Source organism: Gekko japonicus, unplaced genomic scaffold (genome assembly GCF_001447785.1).
Source record: "Gekko japonicus isolate JY-2015 unplaced genomic scaffold, Gekko_japonicus_V1.1 scaffold1778, whole genome shotgun sequence".
NCBI classification, from domain to species: Eukaryota; Metazoa; Chordata; class Lepidosauria; order Squamata; family Gekkonidae; genus Gekko; species Gekko japonicus.
The window spans coordinates 354,494-375,034 of NW_015162003.1; the positions used below are offsets into that span (position 1 = coordinate 354,494).

General features: G+C 40.5%; 1 protein-coding gene across 1 annotated transcript in view; it reads right to left on the reverse strand.

The window, feature by feature from the left end:
* Positions 1-2,083: 2,083 nt before the first annotated feature.
* The window catches only part of CNTN6 (contactin 6), a 189,688-nt gene continuing 171,230 nt past the window's right edge, over positions 2,084-20,541 (reverse strand). Inside the window, exons 18-21 of the mRNA XM_015405452.1 lie at positions 20,100-20,286; positions 6,986-7,098; positions 4,614-4,782; positions 2,084-2,187 (exon numbers count right to left, since the gene is read on the reverse strand). Coding sequence (XP_015260938.1) covers positions 2,084-2,187; positions 4,614-4,782; positions 6,986-7,098; positions 20,100-20,286 — 573 coding nt within the window. The remainder of the gene's footprint in view (positions 2,188-4,613; positions 4,783-6,985; positions 7,099-20,099; positions 20,287-20,541) is intronic.

Below are 20,541 nucleotides of genomic sequence, written 5' to 3' on the forward strand. Positions count from 1 at the left end.
ACTCTGGACCTGTGGATGCCCACAGCATGTTATGTTCATATAGAGCCCTTTGGAGAGAAAGATATTTTTTGGTTCCTTTTACAGTCAAGACATGAGAGAGCTTTACTGCTCTACTTCCCTTCTCCAGAATGTCAGATTCACTTTCCTTCAGCATTTCTTGGCCCTATTATAAGAAGTTTGTTAGCTGTCAGTTTTAAGCAGATGGGTCACATTCTCCCAAGCTCCTGCCTTGCTGGTGAACTGTGATGCAGTGGTCAGAAACAAAGCTCCCACCATGCTTTGAAAGCACCTGGGATTGTTTTAATCATCCTCTTTACTATTTGCACATTTCTGCTAATTCCTTTGACAGCTTATAGTCAATGCTGGAGGTGATGTAGTTGAGATGATATATCCCAGTGAATGACAGAAGAATGAGCCGTTCGTAAATCTAGTTTTATGTTGAAGGAATTTTATATATCCATTAATTCAAGGTCTGGATTACTAACTCAATAGGTCAAGAGGTTTAATCAGATTTCTGTGTGCCAAAACGAGGATGGAAATGAATAGTTTATTTCAACAGCTATCTGGTGAGGCTTAGAGTGGTTGAGTTCTGTACACTACTGACTCACTTCAATATGTGACATAATTATTTGCTTGCTCCTTCCTGATATATCAATGTAAAGTTAAATATTTTATACATATTCATATTTTAAATGCTTTTCAATGATTAAATTTTTGAAATGTTTTTATGTTTTAATATTCATTGCTTTGGGGATCCTGAATTGGGTAGAAAGATGGCATACAACTGTACAAGTTATAATTTGTGGTTTAGACATGGAATCAATGGAACTGGGTCATCAGTTGGTGGTCAAAGAAGAGTAATATCAGTACCTCCTTCCACTGGAAGTTCTTCTCAGAAGAACATTAATACTTTGTGATCTAGAATCCCACCCTGCTCTTCCCTAGAACTCTTGCAGTGCAATGAGTTTAAAAGGGTGTAATTCTGTTTAGAATTGCACTGGGATGTACCCAGATAAAGTATGACTTACATATGGTTTACTGCACTTCCCTGAACATCCAAGGCAACATCTGAGAGCTATACAAACTACAATCCAATGACTCTTTGGCTTGTGTTATGCTCTAACTGTGGCTTCTCCATGGTCCAAAGAACAACAATTGTGCTGTTAAAATAACATATTACAGCAAGCTGGTTAGTTCTGACCTATTTATAATTATTACAGTGTAGTGTTGTCCTTCAAACAAGCTCTGTATTGTGCTTTGTCAGCTTTGGTATAATTTTGAGTGCCTACTTTTTTTTCTAATCAATTCAAATACCACAGACCTCCCACACCCCCCCCAAGATCAACTCCATGTAATAGCATTCTTATGACTTTGCCATAGTATGTGCTCTTTGACAATCTTCTGAACATACCCACATTTCACACTGAGCATGTTCAGCAGTGGAGCTCATATATTACTGACAAGTGGTTTGATGGATTGGTTGCATAAATCCAAAATCTAAAGAAAAACATGTATATAAAATGATATGCTGGGCATACATATATGGCAACACGAAAGTTAAAAATTTCATTGGTCATTCATGGAAATATTCAGTGCAAAACATAGCATGGCAGATGCTGAATACCTTTTCAGATGCTAGTGAGTTTATAGAGGGAAAATTATAAGGCATTGTTTTATTGAATTCGGAAATGCAATAAATATTGTACCATCACAGATCAAAATGAGAAACGAATATTAGAAAATGTTGTACATCACAACACTGGGCCACTGGGATTTTTGCTTGATATCTTATGTTTGCTGCACATATGGATAAGTTAGATTTTAACAGTAGGTCACCAATTGCAATGAACTTTCCCATTTTACAATCATATGGATATACTTTGGCACCCTTCTGTTTCATTCAGGGAGATCCCAAACACTCATTTTTGGTAGTATATTATATTAATGATATTTACATTTTTAATAGATAGTTCATTATCCCCCCCATAGGTTTTATTTTCAGGAATGCTGGATGTAGCAGAAGTCTCAAGAAAATAGCAACAACCAAGTGGCTGACTTGTTTTCAAAAGTCCAATGGCTTCATTCAAGAAAAAACAGAAGAGCAGAGAATATAGCCCATAAGCATGATCTTAGATGCCATTCTATGGTCTGCAGGGTGGCAGATGTGAGTCCCTCTGGAGCTTAAGCCTACAAAAACAGAGAAGAGTACTCAATTTCACACAGAACTGATTGTCATAAATTGAAGGTGCCCTGTTTTTCCATTGGCTGGGTTTTGGCCCACTTAGATTGATATTATGTTTAAGAAAGTGAGAATCTAGTCCTAGCAAATAACTTCAGCTGAATAGCTGAGTGTGATTCAAGGAGCTCAGCATTTCAAGACCATCCTTGGCCCCTGGACAATTCTATTTATTGCATTGCTGTTCAAGAGTTTTACAAATACATACTTATATTCATTTAGCACTTGAGAATAACGTCTTACAGTCCAGTTAAAATGGTGTGAATAGATTTTGGGTGATGGAAGAACACTGGCATAACAGCCTGATGCTAGGCATAGCTGTGAAGATAGTGCTAGGCTCCCAGTTCTAATAACCCCTAATCACTTTGCTTCTATTCAGCATTCGGCCACTATGCAGAGACAGCAGCCATCACCACTGCAGTCCAGTGTTAGTTAAACCTCCGTAGAGTACCACTGAAACATGCAAGGAATCTCTAAAACAGGAAAAGGTAGAAGCTGGTCCATGAACAACATTGCCTGCCCAGTAACATCTCTCCTGTCTCCCTCCCGCCTTTAAAACCAAACTGTATTACTACAGTTTTGAACTACGTCAAACATTCCATGAGTTGGAATCAAAGCACCACCTGCACAGTGAAACTGGAAGAGTGGGACTTTGCCATCTCCTTTCTCCTGTTTCAGGACACTGAACACCCCCCCCAAAAAAACCCAGCATCTTAATTTATTTATTTATTTAATTTTCCAATTTATATTCCACCCTCCCCACGAACGGGCTCATGGCAGATCACATCAAATAATTAGGCCATTCAGCATCACAAAAGGCAATAATAGTTCATTAAAACATTAAAACAAAGAATTTAAAAACAGATCACACGAATTATTGCACAGTCTCTGATATTGGTGCCTCTGGATTCTACGTTTGTTTAATCTGGGCCACATAAGAATAGTGTTTTCAGCAGAGGAGGTGGACTGTTTTTCTGGATGCCTGCTGCCTCAACCAAAGGCTTCGGAGAACAGCTCCGTTTCACAGGCCCTGCGGAATGATAGGAGGTCTTGCAGGGCCCTGATCTCACATGGGAGCATGTTCCACCAGGCCAGGACAGAGAAAGCCCTGGTCCTGGTCAAGGCTAAACAGACATTCCTTGGGCCAAGGATAACCAGCAGATCTTGATCAGCAGATCGTAAGGCTCTCCGGGGCATATATGGGGAGAGGTGGTCCTTGAGGTATGTCCGCCCCAGGTGGCACAAGGCTTTGAAGATCAATACCTGTACCTTGAAGCGGATCCAGTACTCAATCAGTAGCCAGTGCAATTGGTGTAATGCCGTCCAAATGTGTGCCCACACACATTTGGGTTAAGAGAATCTCTGAAATAGCATTAGAGGCAAAGTGGGGGAATCTGTAGTTGGGGGGGGATAAAACTGGCAGAAATAGCTTTCTCCTCCTCTACCTATGTAAGCACTGTTGTTCCCATATGCTATCCTTCCCTTTCCCAATCTTTCTTGCTTTGTTTGTTTATTATTAGTCTTGGGAAGTCTCCATGTGTCTTATGTGTCTTAAGCTTGTGTCTTATGTGTCTTAAGCTTGCCTACAATATGTTCTCTACAAGGGGAAGCATTGAATCTGCCCTTTTCTATATTGGTTCCATCCCTGTTTATCTCATTTTAAATATGGTTGCAAAAAAGATCCCAACTTCTTCATTTTGCTCTCCATGTTATCTTTTCTTTTATCTCTTCTTCCTTTTATTGCTCCAGGCCGACCTCTGAAGAGCTATTTCAGAACTGCTTGTTTATGGCTTAAATATCACACAGTGATTTGTGTGTGTTATTAGGTCCATCATAAACTGAATTTCTGCAGTAGAAGTTTTGAATTTCTGCAGTAGAAGTTTTGTATCACCCCAAAACAATGCTTACTTTCCAGTGAGTTAGTTTGTAAATTCATTTGACCATAACAGTGAAGAAAAATTGGCTGATGTGCATCTACCAATCACTCTTTTGCTTTGTCCAGTACCTAACAAGCCAGCTCTCCTTCCTTCTATTTCCCACTCCTTTCTCTCTCATATAATAACTGGACACTGAGCCTGTGGGCACACTCAGCTTGGTATATTTTAGGCAGTTTTAAAATAGTAGATAACGATGACGATTATGCTGAAGCCTCATTGATTTCTATTCAGCTCAGTATCGGATTTCCACACAGTTTGCACAGCTGCAAGGTTCAGTTACATCAGCAAACCACTGATTCCCTCCCCTTGAAAAACCCACTGAATATTTTTAATTGATGTTCCCTTTCCCGGGCAGAGACTGTTCCCAAGTCTTTCTGGCTTTTTGTTCCTAGCAATCTAGAGACCATAGCAAAAACCTTCAAGGGAAGGGGAAAGCTCACTTGACATTGCAGGAATCCTAATTTCCTCACTGCTGCTACCTTCTCCTCCATCACTGATGGTTCTGATTTCGATGAGATAATCTTCTTCAAAGGGTATCAGCAGCTCAGCTGATGTGTTGTTTGTCTCCACTATATGAGTAGCACTTTGTCGATTTTGCCTATACAGAATCTAAATATGAAAGGAGAGAAAGGGTGACTTTATTACAATGCTGTTACTTGAATTTGTAGTCCAACATTACATACTGGGCTTTTAATGTGTTTTTAACTGTTCACTGCATTGAGGGCTCTAATTAGGTGGAAAAGAGCAATAAAAATGCTTTAAATAAATAAAAATAAATAATAAATAAAATAGATCTTCACTGTATTGTCAAGCCCCTTGTGAACTAATTCACAAAAACATAGACTGCTCCAGTTGATTACAAGCATTATTTATGGAGACATACCCTGCAGAGGTTGGGTGTGTAAATGCCTGTCTGTTATTCACATTCTGGCAGATTAAGCATAAAGTATAAAACTACAGCACTACTCAATATATGGGCTTGGATCCCATACCTTTGCACAATGTGCTCTTCTCTCTTAGTCCTGTAGAGGCAGTCCTCTGCTGCCGAGCATGTACCACACAATAAGCAGTTTAGGGCTCCCTGTAAAATATTGGAAGTGCCTAATGCCATAGGAATCGTCCACAGAACCTGAAGACAAGTGTACATAGGTACAGAATCCAAGCTATGACTTCTAGACTATTATTTGCACATATATGGAGTTAAGGCATGCCTGAGACCTATTCCATCCAGTTGGCACTGAAATCTGCAATCCAATTTGCGGTGGACTTCACTGAGGAACTCAGTCCCATAGCTTTCAGGAGTATAATGCAGTGTACCAAACAACTGTTTGTTCTCTGTGTATTTTTAAAAGCTGCAGCAGAAGTCCTTTTTGCTTTTCAAATTAGAATGACTGGCAAATTTTCCCCTGACTCACCTCATACCAAGTTTCTTATCTAGTATTTCCCAGAAAAAAACCTCACAAATAAGTCCAGAGTGTGCTGCACTTCTTCTGAGAAAGCCCAACACACACACACACACACACACACACACACACACACACACACACACACACCCTTCCTAACTGTCAAGCCCTTCCCATTCCCATTAACTCTGCCCCCTAATAAAACCCCCACTCTTAGCAAGGGGAAGGGATAACCGGTAGCAGGGAGGATTTTTTTTAAAGATATGAGAAATTTGGAAAGGTTCCTTTATGAATTTTCACCTTTAAGTTAAACACAAATCGACTAGAAAAAAATGACGTTCCTGAAGAGTAATTTCTGACAGTGAATGTGGGATTGGAATAGAGTGCTCTTGAGCAAACTCTAAAATATAACTTTGAATTAGGGAAAATTTAACAAGATGCCCATCTTTTCATTGAGAAGGGGATGGCAGAAAAAAAAGGAATGGTTTAATGGTTACAATGAGCTCTTTTATGGGCCACCCCAAACTGGCAGATGTTTGGGACAAGTTCATAATAGGGAGATTCTGAACTCCCCCCAATTCCAAATGCATCCCATCACTGACAATTCTTGGTTGAATGATCTCTGTAACATGATCAGAAACAGATGAGAGGCAGCAAAATTACATGTAGGGATTTGGAGTCTCCCAGATATTGCACTGCATATGTTCTTTAGCTTTTTTGGGTAAATGGGGGCAGATTCTTAGTATGTGTTTTGTTCTCATTACTGCTGAACTCACAGAGAAAAGCCTACAATGATATAAAAGTGGTTAAGGTGATAAGGGGATGGGGCAGATTCTCCACACATGATGCTCCCCAGCACTTTTGGCGCAGATTGTGCCCAGGAGTAGCAAGAAGCAAGAGATGCCATCCCACCCTAATTTGAGGAACTGTTTAACCATCTCAGTAAGAGAGCTCAGCAGCCTAGAGCCTGTCTGTTATATGATGGAGAGGAAAATCATTCTTTCCCCAAAGGAAACTGCAAATGCTTAGCCCCTTTGTGATCAAGATCTGCAAGCATAGCTCTTTGAGCAATATTTGCCTTTTTAACATAATAGATTTGTGGGAACATTATCCACATAAGGTTCATCAATAAATTTACTTTCACCGCTAATGCTTGATGTGGAGACAGATTTATGCATTGACAAAGAAGTTACTTATCTGGGTTCTCTGGGATATCAAGCAGTCCACTTTTATTATCCAACCATCCAACAAACATTCTACGTGCTCTGAACATCAATGCAGACCATTTAGTGAACAAACGGAAGGAATGTGTGACTGTCATTTAGATCAGAGTAAAAACTTGAATACTTCAAACACAATCACACGGACATGGCATTCACTATGGCTCTCTGACACTTTCACATACTTACTTTGTAGCCAAGCACCTCAGATTCATTTTCCATTGTTTTCACGTGTTCCCAGTTCAAGCATATCTTTGAATCTGATAATTTCCATGCAATGTTCACAGGGCGTTGTCTTGGTGCTTTAATAAAATGTAAGAACAACAACAACATGATTTTTTTTTTGCAGAATATGAATGTGTGTATGTGTGACACAGAGAGAGATTATTTAAATAGGTATATCATAATCACCTTTCCCTGGAAACTGAATACCCACCAGAATTGGTGGAAAAAGCACCAGTTTGCACATCACCTTTAGAAAAGATATTTAATCATCTTTTAAGATATCAGACATAGACTTGGATCCACCAAGTCACATAACCTACTCTATGACCCTTTTAACTGGAGATATTGGGGACTGAACCAGACGCTCTCCCACTGAGCCACAGATGATTAATTGTAAGATACATACTACTAGGGAACATCCTGTAGGATCTATTATTTCTTACTGACAACCCTCCAATATTGTAACATGCAAATACCAGAGCATCAATATTGGAAAAATTAAACATTACTCATGAATATGCTACAATATAGTCCTTGCGTGACTAGAAAGTACTTCCAGTCATGCAAGAAGAGGACCGTGATTTTCACAGATTTTCCTCCAAACTGTGTTTGAGGCTCCTCCAAACCTCGGGAGTAGCTTTTCATGTGATGCAGTGGAGCTGCAGAAGGACCCAGGGGAGAGAAAGGAAAAAGCCATTCTTTTCACAGTTCTCTAGCCCCAACTCACATAATGATAGAGTAGACAGTCTAATAGAATGTAGTGCAAATAAAAGATTACTGACAAGATTAGTATTTCTGTGAAGCAAGCCCATTTCAAAAAAGTCATATGAGGATGAATTGAATATTTATTTTTAGACATATATAAACATAAGGGTTTGCAAACATTCAGGTGGATGAAAGTGCATGTTCTCCTGTGTGGTATTTGTGAATCCTTTGATAGTCGTTTTCCCACATTTGTATATGCAGCGTTCCCCACCACCACTTCTCCTCCTCAAAAAAAGCGACGGTATTATTCACTACGTGTATTCTCAGTTCACTACTAATGAAGCTCTGGAAATCTCAAAACAAAAGTGAAATTCACACTGTGTGCTGAAAACTAACTCAAGCTTTGGAACCACTAGTGGCTTCTCTGCAAGTTATTTTTTAATAATCGGATTTTTATAGTATTCACTGATAGATTATTAGTATTCACATAATAAGACTTGGATGTTTGTTCTCAAATATCACTCACTGTTCTTGGCTGAGAGGTCTGTGTATATATAGTGAACATGCATAGTTCCCATTCAAATAGGCTTCTAAGTTCAGTAGAGGGTCAGCCAAGAGATATATACAGAGTAGTCACCTACTCCACTGAATGCTTCTTTGGAAGTAAGCCCCAGTGAATAGGTGTAAGTAGGATCTGAGTAGATCTGTTTAGGATCATTCTGTCTCCTCAGCTCAGGCTGTCTCCTAGTTCTTTCCTGTACCTCCCTCTGTGCATTTAAATCCTGTTCCAAAGGATAATGACCACTAGTTTGAGGCATACTTGACAGTTGCTACCAACTACTGCAGTCTATCACTTGGGTCACAATTATGGGTTAGAAGAAAACATAAGAAATATTTATTCTTGGGAAACCCTAGGCATATTTCTAAATTTTGCATTAATATTAAAAGCATGCAGGAGAATTTGCATAAGATGCCAATTGAACATGAAATGCCATTAAAATTTCTCCTTTTTGTCCACACAAAGACTGACCACATGTTCACAGCTGGAAAGAAATAAGGAAACAACACTGTAACTAAATTTCCTTTTACCATTGCAAAAGTTATCTGGCATATAATCCCATTCATTATTGCCAAATGAGTCAAAGTCTGACTGCTAAGGTACCTGTGAACCTTCTAAATCTTTTTTTTTTAAATCCAAATGTCCTTCAGGGCTCTGACAAGATGTCCCTCAAATATCTAGTCGAGCCTAACATTATGTATGACTTTCACAATGTAATCCTAAACAGAATTACACTCCTTAAATCAATTGAAATCACTGGGTTTAGAAGGGTGCAGCTCTGCTTAGGGGTGCACTGTACGATTGCACTTATTCAACAAACTCCAGGTGGTTTGCTAACACTTTCATTTCAACATGCAGTATTATTGCATCTTGACATAAGAGATGCCTATAAATAAATTTCATTTTTTTCCCCACTTGGTAAAATAGCATGCATATTATGAATTTAAACACAGCATAATAGAGGTGATTCGAACTGTGACAAATACACTAATAACCAGAGACTTTGCATAGACGATACTGTCCTGAGCCTATATTGTATGGAAAGGCAGTCTGAAATTATTCTATACACAAAAGTATGAGCTAGGGTCCTTAGAATACAGATGACAGCACAAGTGAAATCCATATATTAGTATTTCGAAGGTTACCATTTTCCCACACAGATTCGGCAACAGAAGTGATTGTCACTTCTCAAGTACTCACTGAAATGTAGTAAAGTCATCTGGATGGATGGCTTTAATATGCAAATTTGAGATTCTTTATGATACTTTCCCCAAGTCTGTATTTTCCCCTGTAGCCCCTACTATCTTTGAGAGTTGGACCCAACTAACACTGCTGAGATGATCCAGAAATCAGACATCCCTGTGGAACAGCATTGCAACAAATGCAGCATGATAGGCAACACTGTTTTTATGCTCATCCAAGAGAAGGCATGTTAGCATAATGATCCTCTGTTTGGAATTTCTGTTGTGGGCCCAGGGGCATGGAGGGGATCACAAGTGAAGAACTGATACAGACACAGTGATTTGGGGATTAATTACACTGTAGGAGCATTGGCACAGCATAGGGATGGATCTAGAATCGGGTGACCTTATTGTCTCCTGATGAACCTCACACCCCCAGCCTGCCTGCTGTGGTGCTACTGAGGAGTGGCAAAGCCCAGGGAGCCACATGAGCACCGGATGCTGCATGGTTCCCTTGCCACCTGGTGTTGAGAGTCCCTCTGACAGCCCCCAAGCTGAGTATGCTGCTGAATTGGCTCTTCCTCAAGACTCCCTGAACCGTGGGATGTGGGCATGCAGGCATCATCTCCCTAGCCCAAAGGATCCATCTCATGCCCAAATAACCCAAAGCTGTGACCAATGTTCCCTCTAAGATGAGCTCACAGTTTTTTAGCCTCTGGCTCACTGATTTTTGTCTTAGCTCAGGAAGGATGACTCCAGAGCAAACTAATCTATGCAGTAGCCAAATAGTTTGCTCACAGCTTTAATGCCAGTAGCTCACAAAGTAGAATTTTTGCTCATTAGACTCCACAGCTTAGAAAGAGCATTGGCTGTGACGGTCATGAAATCCCCACAATATAAACTTATTACAACTGACTCATAGGGGTGGGTGAGTGGCTGGGAAAGCCACGGAGAACCGAGGCAAAGGCTCGGGCGGTGCCCACCTAAATAGAGGAGGGGCAGGCAGGTAAGGCCCCCAGGTCTGTACATCTTCCTGTCCACCTGGTGTTCATCCACATAAAGGGTGTCTGGCTGCCCATGCTGGAGCCCACCCCCAGCCGGCCATGTGGTCCACAGATCACCAGATGCATGCCTGCCCCTGCTGCCTCCCTGGAGCCCACAAAAGCAGTATCAGGGTGAGTCCAGGCCACATCTTCTGTTAACAGGAATTTCTATTCATCCAGATGAACAACAAAGACAAATTCCAAAGGACTGAACTGTGGTAATTCGACAAAAAACTCTGGTTTTTAGGACTTCCTTTTGATTTCATTTTAAGATATGATAAGAATACTCCTCCATGTTACTTGTGTGCCAGAAAACATGCTTACTATACACCATTTCAAACAGAATAGGTGTATTAAAAATGTAAAGCAGCTTTATAGTACAAGTCTCAGGAGTGATCGGCTTAAATTGGCAATTTTTAGATGTACTCTCTATACCCCTCTCTCCTCAATGCGTACTATGTAGAAGAGCATTCATAAGGACTAGCATGCATTAAAATAAATAATCACGAAACTCCCTTTACCTGTGAATTAGTGGCCACCTCTCCACACGTAACCTAAAAAGGAGAAAAAGTTAAACGAAAAAGGGCAAGGTGATTTCCCAATTAGTTAGAAGATAATTGCTGTAGGCCTTCAAATACTTAGAGGGTGAATATATTGAGTATGAAAAGGAGTCATATTAAACTTGTTTGAATATATTGAGTATGAAAAGGAGTCATATTAAACTTGTTTGATCATTTGGTCGATATAATTGTTGGGATTAACTCAGATTTGTTACCTACATTTTGCATAGTATATGCAAACTTTATAAGGCTTTTGTTGTTACTTGGGTTTGCTCACTGTTTATAATTATGCTAGTTAGATATACTATTGTGTTGTTTGTTTTGTTGTAAAAACTGTTCAATTTTTTAAAAAAAATTAAAAAGAAGATCATTTTTGGGGACTCACTTTTCCTCACAAACCCAGGAGGATTTTGAATAAATATAACAAAGTATGGGCTGATAAAATAATTGAAAGTTCCTGTGGAATATCAAGACCTCTTCACAGAAAACTATGATGCTGTACTGTGAAGAAAGACCTTGGCAGCTTTCTAATGTTTATAATGATGTTTAATTAAAGTGGAAAACTGAAGTTGGGAGCACTGCAATATGAATCTTAGAGATTTCTCTACTGGGGTTCTTAAGACTATCGCATTTTAGATGTATCACAGATTTCATGCAATTCTTCTTGGCTGCTGATATAAAATACTTCAAGGCCATTATGAGGTTACAGATTGTACTATATTTTTGTCTGGTACTGACTGGAAACCACTGAACAATGTAAACACTGAATATGTCAAGGCACAACCAACTTATGGTGATCCCAGCAAGGGGCTTTCAAGGCAAGTGAGAAGCAGAGGTGGTTTGCCAGTCCATTCCTATGAAGAATCTTCCCTGGTGGTCTCCGAGCCAAACACCAACCCTGCTTAGCTCCCAAGATCTCACAGGATCAGGCTATACCATGCTGCCTTCCCTCTCATGCACTGAATACCATAAAACATTTTGGCCACAGTTCAACACGAAGATGAGCTGAACCCCTTTGAAATCAGTGTAAACAGTATGATGGACTATGAACTTACTAGTGCTATGATGAGGAAGCAACCCTAATTCTGCAAAAGAAAATTCTGCAAATCATTGCCATCTATGGAAAAGTAGAAAATGTACAAATTGTATTCCGATCTTCCTCTAAGGAGCTCAGGATACATACATTATACATAAGGTCCCCTGTTTCCCCTTTACCTTCACAGAAAGAACACGGTGAGCTAGGTTAAGCGGAGGAATAGTGACTGGTCTCAGTGAGTCTCATGGCTGAGTGAGAATGCAAACCTGGGTCTTTCTCAACTTAATCTGCAACTATAACCACTAACCATGCAAATCTAGTTAAGGAATTATATACCAAAAAAAGTCTGTATCGTAGCCAAGTCTTCTTCCCTCTAGCTGTCTTTTTTTCGCTGAAATTTCTAACATCACAATCACTTTATTCTACTGAAGGTTAATTGAAATTCCAGCTGTAAATGTGATCAAGCCTTCAAAATGGCAAAAGGAGTGTTTGCCAAATTGTGTTTGTTTACAGATTCCAATAAAAATATGGCCATTGTTCCTAGATTCATGTCATGATTAATTTCATGATGGGCAACAATGGGGATTTTGCAGTAGTGGTATGTAAACCTACCTTTGAACAGTACCACTATTCATAGAATAACTGTAACTGTTGAGGCTACTCAGCTAGAGTCCCCATTGATCCAAACCTAGAAGTGCTAAATTAACATTGGAAATTAAATTAGCATTTGAAGTAAAAGGCAGCCTTGGAATGAGTGGAGTGGCTGAGCAGCTCCCTTTTGGCAATACCTATTCTTAATCAACTAGAGGCTGACTCACTCATCCTCCTTTATTGGTTAGCTCCCGATCAGTGTGATTGGCTCCACTAGGGGGGTGGAGTTTTGGGCCAACACCAAAAAAAAATATTTGGGGTTTCTAAGAATAAGCCCCACTCTGTGAAGTAGCAGGCCCTGCTCCAATGACAAAGTATTTGGAAAAAGCGAATAAGCAGGCAAGTTTAGCAGATGGGCAAGTTCAGCAGCAGGGTGAGGAATCCAGGGCACTAGTCTCTCCACATCCCTAAAAGGGTAAACACACTTGCCACAAACAGATCTACATAAATAGGACATTTATTTTTAAAAGGGAGGGGGAGCAATTATGAAGGTAGAATGCCAGCAGGGATTTGGGAGTTATCCAGTTTATTACACTGAGTGCAACATGTAGGACTATATGCCAGCTGGACAGAAGTCATGGGTGTGTGCTCAGTGCAAGGAGCTCCTGGTTCTCAGGGAAAAAAATTCACACCCTCAGGGCCAAGGTGGCTGACCTGGAGAAGCAGGGACAGTCAGGCACACAGATAAAACTCTTGGGGACTTGTTAAATGTGTCCCACTCTGAGAATGGCAGCCCTGTACACTGTCAGGGAGCATGAGGGTCAAGGGGAAATGGGGCACCATGCTGAAGAAAGAGGAAATGTTAGAACATAAGAACATAAGAGAAGCCAATGTTGGATCAGGCCAATGGCCCATCCAGTCCAACACTCTGTCACACAGTGGCCAACAATACCAGGTGCCATCAGGAGGTCCACCGGTGGGGCCAGGACACTGTTCAAACCCATCTGCTCAGCAATTTCACTGAGTGCCCATGAGTTCTTGTATTGTGAGAAAGGGAGAAAAGTACTTCTTTCTCTACCTGCTCTTTCCCATGCATAATCTTGTAAACCTTTATTATGTCACCCCTCAGTTGTAATTTCTCCAAGCTAAAGAGCCCCAAGAGCCTTAACCTTTCTTCATAGGGAAAGTGTTCCAACCCTTTTATCATTCTAGTTGCCCTTTTCTGCACTTTTCCCAGTGCTATAATATCCTTTCTGAGGTGTGGTGACCAGAACTGTACACAATATTCCAAATGAGGTTGCACCATGAATTTATACAGGGGCATTATGATACTGGCTGATTTGTTTTCAGTTCCCTTCCTAATAATCCCCAGCATAGTGTTGGCCTTTTTTATTAAAGTCGCACATTGTTTTGACATTTTCAGTGAGTTATCTACTACGACTCCAAGATCTCTCTCTTGGTCAGTCTCTGCCAGTCCGGACCCCATCAACATGTATTTACAGTTAGGATTTTTGGCCTCAATGTGCATCACTTTGCACTTGGCCACATTGGACCCCATTTGGCATGTTGACGCCCACTTGCCCATCCTCGACAGATCCCTTTGGAGTGCCTCACAATCCTCCCTGGTTTTCACCACCCTGAATAATTTCATATCATCCATAAATTTAGCCTCCTCACTGCTTACTCTCAACTCCAAATAATTAATGAACAAGTTTAAAAGCATCAGACCCAGTATTGAGCCGTGTGGCACCCCACTGCTTACCACCCTCAACTGTGAAAATTGCCCATTTGTACTCACTCTCTGTTTCCTATTAATTAGCCAGTTTTTGATCCACAAGAGGACTTGTTCTTTTATCCCATGACTATTGAGCTTATATAGGAACCTTTGATGAGGAACTTTATCAAAAGTTTTTTGGAAGTCAAGGGAAACAACATCTATTGGGACCCCCTTGTCCACTTGTTCGTTCAGTCTCTCAGGAGGGACCCCTTTTACAGTTGGTGAACAAGTATCCTTTCACACCAAGGAACCATTCCCGAACAGGGAATGAGGGGGCTCTTGGCAATTCAGTCCTTAGGTATGTAGATAGATGGGTTGTGAGCCCACGTACTGCCTAGTGTGAAGGTAGTGGACATTACACATGGTTTAGCTAAGCTGGTAGACAGTGCTGGGGAGAAGACAGTGGTCATGGTACATGTTGGCATGAACAATGTGGGTAAATGTAGTCATGAAGTCCTGGAGGAAAAATTTAGACTGCTAGGCAGGAGGCTCAAGACCAGGACCTCCAAAGTAGCCTTCTCAGAAGTGTTCTCTGTTCCACATGCAAGGCACAAATTTGGAGTCTCAGTGTATGGATGAGATGATGGTGTAGGGAGGAAGGGTTTAAGATTGTTAGGCATTGGGATGCATTTTGGAACAAGCAAGACTTGTTCGAAAGAGATGGCCTCCTCTTGTTCTGAGAAGGAACCAGGCTACTAGTGCTTAAAATTAAAAGGGCGACAGATCAGTTTTCAAACTAAATCCTGGGGGAAAGCTGAGAGGAGATGGAATGTATCTGCTTCAGGATGGCTCATCTCTAAGAGATGAAGGGGTAGCTGTTACTGTTCTAGTGCGAAATGGGTTAGGACTAGCCACTGAGAAGATGACAAACATTATTGACTGCAAGGTCTAGAGGCCACAGGAGGACATTTGCAGGCCTAATGTGTCTGCTGAATCATAAATGTGTATATGCAAATGCTAGAAGTGACTGAGCTAAAATGGGGAACTGGAATGCTTAGTATCAGAGGAGAACATAGACACTGTGGGCACTTCAGAAACTTGACAGGATGAGGCTAATCAGTAGGATACAGAGATTACTAGATATAAATCACTTCAGAAGGGTAAGGAGGGAAAGGTCGGAGGTGAAGTGGCTCTGTATGTCAGAGATAGTATACAGTGCAGTAAAACTGAGAATCTAAGAGAAATGGATTTGCTTACAGAAATGCTATGGGTGGAAATAGTGTGCCCAAAAGGAAGCTTAACTCTTGGAGTTTGTTATCACCAACCAGATCAAAGGTTCGAGAATGATTTAAAAAAAAAGCAAAATAACTGTGTCATAATAGGTGATTTAACTACCCTCATATTGATTGGGTCAATATCTGTTCAAGTAAGGAACTGTGTTTATAGATACTGTCAATGACTGTGCCATGGAGCAGATAGTCACAGAACCTACTGGGGGTAGCTGAACCTGGACTTGGTCCTAAGTAATGCCCAAGACCTGGTGAGAGATGTAAACATGATAGCACCAGTTGGGGACAGTGATCATTATACTATTCAGTTTAGCATTTAAGTAAATAGGGAGTTGTTCAAAAAGACCAACACAACCACATTTAATTTTAGAAGGGGTAACTTCTTTCAAATGAGAGGGCTTGTGAAGAAGAAACTGAAAGGAAAGGTAAGGAGAGTCCAATCCCTTGGGAAACTTTGAGACTATTTAAAACTACAAAATTGGAAGCTCAGATAAAATGTATACTGCAAGTTAGGAAAAGTACAAATAAGTATAAAAAAGAGCCTGCTTGGTTAACAAAGTAGTGGAAGCAATAAAAGGTAAGAAGGATTCCTTTAAGTGGTGGAAGGCTAGTCCAAGTGAGATGAACAAAAAAAAGTACAGGTTTTGGCAAATAAAATGCAAGTTGGTGATCATACAGGCACAAAAGGATCACAAGGATCATATTGCAAAAAAACCAAAACAAACAAACATAAAGACCAACAATAAAAATTTCTTCAAATACATTAGAAGCAGAAAACCAGCCAGGGAGGCAGTGGGGCCCCTGGATGACGATGGGGTGAAAGGATTACTAAAGGATGAAAAGGAAATGGCAGAGAAGCTGAATGCATTTTTTGCCTATGTCTTCACTGTGGAAGATGCGAGGAGCCTGCCCACTCCAGAACCACTGATTTCAGGACGGCTGTCAAAAGACCTGAGTCAGATTGAGGTGATGAGAGAGCAGGTTCTACAACTGATGGACAAATTATAAACTGACAATCACCAGACCCAGATGGCATACATCCAAAAGTTCTGGAAGAACTCAAATATTAACTTGTGGATCTCCTGACAAAAAATATATATACAATCTATCACTAAAATCTGCCTCCATTACTGGGGACTGGAAGGTTGCTAATGTAACCAATATCTTTAAAAATGGTTCAAGAAGATCCAGGAAATTACAGGCCAGTCAATCAGTTATTAAACACAGAAGTAGTAGGCACATTGATTAACAAACACTATTGAGAAAGAATCAGCATGGGTTCTGTAAGGGAAGGTCTTGTCTCAATAACCTTTTAAAGTTCTTTGAGTGAGTAAGCAAACATGTGGACAAGGGTGACCAGTAGATGTTGTTGACCTAGATTTCCAGAAAGCTTTTGATAAGCTTTGTCATCAAAGGTGCCTAAGTAAACTTAGCAGTCATGGGATAAGAAGACAAGTCCTCTTGTGGATTAAAAACTGGTTAATTAACAGGAAATGGAGAATGAGTGTTAAATGGGCAATTTTCACAGTGGAAGATGCTAGGTAGTGGAGTACCACAGGTCTGGTGCTTATGAACTTGTTCACTAATGATTTGGAGTTGGCAGTAAGCAATTTTGCTAAATTTTGCTAAAGCTAAATTTTGCTAAAGCAAAAGTGGCTAAATTTGTGGATGACACTAAATTGTTCAGAGTGGTAAGAACCAGGGAGGACAGTGAGGTGCTCCAGAGGGATCTGCTGAGGCTGGGTGAGTGAGCGTCAATGTGGCAAATGAGGTTCAGTGTGGGCAAGTGTAAAGTAATGCCCATTGGAGCAAACAATCCCTACTATAAATATAGGGGTCTGAACTGGCAGTAACTGATCAGGAGAGATATCTTGGAGTTGTGGTAAATAACTCACTGAAGATGTCGAGACAATGTGCAACTGCAATAAAAAGGCAAATGCTATGCTAGGGGCTATTAGGAAGGGCACTGAAAACAAATCAGCCAGTATCATAATGCCCCTGTATAAATCTATGGTGTGTCCTCATCTCGAATACTGTGTACAGTTCTGGTCACTGTACCTCAGAAAAGATATTATAGCTTTGGAAAAGGTGCAGGAAAGGTCAACTAAAACAATTAAGGGGATGGAACACCTTCCCTTTGAAGAAAGGTTAAAGAGGTTAGATCTTTTTAACTTGGAGAACTGAAGATTGAGGGGTAACATGATAGAGGTTTAGAAGATTATGCATGGCACAGAGAAGGTATTATTACTCACATGTTAACTGAGTCCCATCTCTCTCCGTGGCTTAGAAGAGAAACTCTGTACAATGGGAATATCCCCAGATTATTTAGCCCCCTTTTCAGATAAACAAGCCTATGCTATTATTAAACAAAGTTTTTTCGACATCGAAAGGCTAGAATTTAGGGAACGCGCAGCCAGTAGATGCTCCCCAAATAGGCTGGGGACTTTTGACATGGGCTCTACTGCAAAATATCTGTTAAGTTTAACAGCCCCACATCATCACAGAGCATACATGTTTGCACGCTTTAATGTTCTGCCATCGGAGGTGCTTTTAGGGAGGTATCACCAGATACCATATGTAGACAAACTTTGTCCTTGTTATCTAAAAGATATAGAATCCACTACACACAGCATTCTTCACTGCCCCCTTTATAGAGATATTTGATCTTGTTTTTTTACTGGATTTCTAGAGGGTAAGAGCTGGCATTCTGATGACTCAATTGTTCACTTTCTTCTGTTTAATTCTAACTGTGAAATAATGGAGGCTGTTGCAAAATGTTTATATTATGCAATCAGAAGACGAGGCTTGAATAGCCAAGTGTAAGTGACTGATGCATCTTAGTATTTTGCTGTATTTCCATGATGTTTTGTGCTTTTGATGCCAATAAAGGTTTTGTGTGTGTCAGAAGGTGGAGAAAGAAGTACTTTTCTCCCTATCTCATGATACAAGAATTCATGGGCACTCAATGAAATTAATGAATAGTAAGTTTAGAACAGATAAAAGGAAGTACTTCTTCACCCAAAGAGTAATTAACTCATGGAATTCACTGCTGCAGGAAGTGGTGGCAGCTGCAATCATAGACAACTTTAAGAAGGGATAAATATATGGAGCAGAGGTCCCTGAGTGGCTATCAGCCACAACGTATATATGGAACACTATGTCTGGGGCAGTGATGCTCTGTATTTTTGGTGCTTGGGGGGCAACAGTAGGAGGGCTTCTGGAGTTCTGACCCTGCCGGTGGATCTCCTGATGGCACCTGGATTTTGGCCACTGTGTGACACAGAGTGTTGGACTTGATGGGCCATGGGTCTGATCCACCATGGTTTCTCTTATGTTCTTACATTCTTATGTCAAATAAATCTAAACTTTCATTTTGTGCATCTTTTACTATGCATTTCTCAAGGAAAGCTGCACTATTTAGATCCTATCCGACCACTTCTACCATTCCTCTTCTAAGACACAGTTCTGTCATGCAATACCTAGTGTATTCGGGGTGCTGCACCTGTGCCCCAGTCCTCTCTGTCCTTGGAAACTTGACTTTCTTGGAATTGCAGCTACCAGACCTCTGCTGCTGGTGGAACTACATGCGACTATCTGGTAAGGATCTGCAAGCCTGAGGCACTCTGTTTCAGGATGAAAGCTATCGACTCTATTCCAAGTAGACATAGTGGAACCAGCATGGCAGATGGACTGGGCCTTCATCCAGTCCAAGAGTTCCTGGGCCTTGCCTGTGCATGGTTACCTACACTGTCAGAAGATGAAGGTACCACCTTAATAGTACAGAGGCTTAAAGACTGGATCCACAATCATGATAAACACTCATCTGGTCTTTGGAATTTTTTTTTGGTATGGTTTACTTCTAGGAGGTGGGTGATGTAAGGTTTTCTGACAGAGGCGGGTGCCTGTCGGCATATGGAGGGGGGAGGGGAGTGGTTTGCTTAGCAACTTTGAGCTGTCATCTGAAAACACACATTTTCCTTTGCCCAGGCACTACACAGGTGCCACATACAAAGAAGTGGCAATTGTGACAGTAATCACAGCTCATCATCCAGTGCCATTGCTTGTTTTATAAATATCAGAAACCATGGCAGCATACTATGTGTAAGTAAGCAGCATATGAAAGGGATAAAAGTAGCTATCCACAGATTTACCTCCTGTACTGTACTTTTTGTAACTGAAACAAAAATCATCTCCAGATTGATTATATACAGTGCAGGAGATGAGTTCTCATTTTATCCTTAGATCTACGCAAATAGCAGGAGAAACATATAATAGCAGAGAAGAGCAGCACATAAGACGATGTCTGGTGCATAATTAGACAAACAGCTGTTGTAGCTTGCTGGGAGTCTGGTGCACCTGTGCTTTTTGGTCAATTTTTTTTTAAAAAAAATACTCACGTGATTTTTTTGTAGTGACATTGACCAGCATACTGGATGGTCCAGTCCCAGCTGTGTTGTAAGCCCTCACTGTGGCAAAATATATTGTATTGGCCCTGAGGCCGGTGATATTTTTTGATGTTATGTTGCCATTGACTCTGACTTTGCCAGTTGTAGAATCCTTGGCATCATCCATCCAGTATAAGACCTAAGGCAAAGAGCAAAGGCAGTTCATTGCTTTCTTCCAATTAGAGTCTTGATTGGGAAGCAGACAAGCTGACAACGAAGGCTTCAAGAGCGATGGCTGATTTCTAATTGGAGTTGTCAGGATTTAAAAGTAGGCATGAATATTTATAGTTTTTGTTGTATTCTGAATACAAACTAGTAAAAAAAAAATGATGAATCCTTTGCTTTTATAGATATCCAAAGGGAAAACACAGATAAGCTGATTAACATTTAAAAG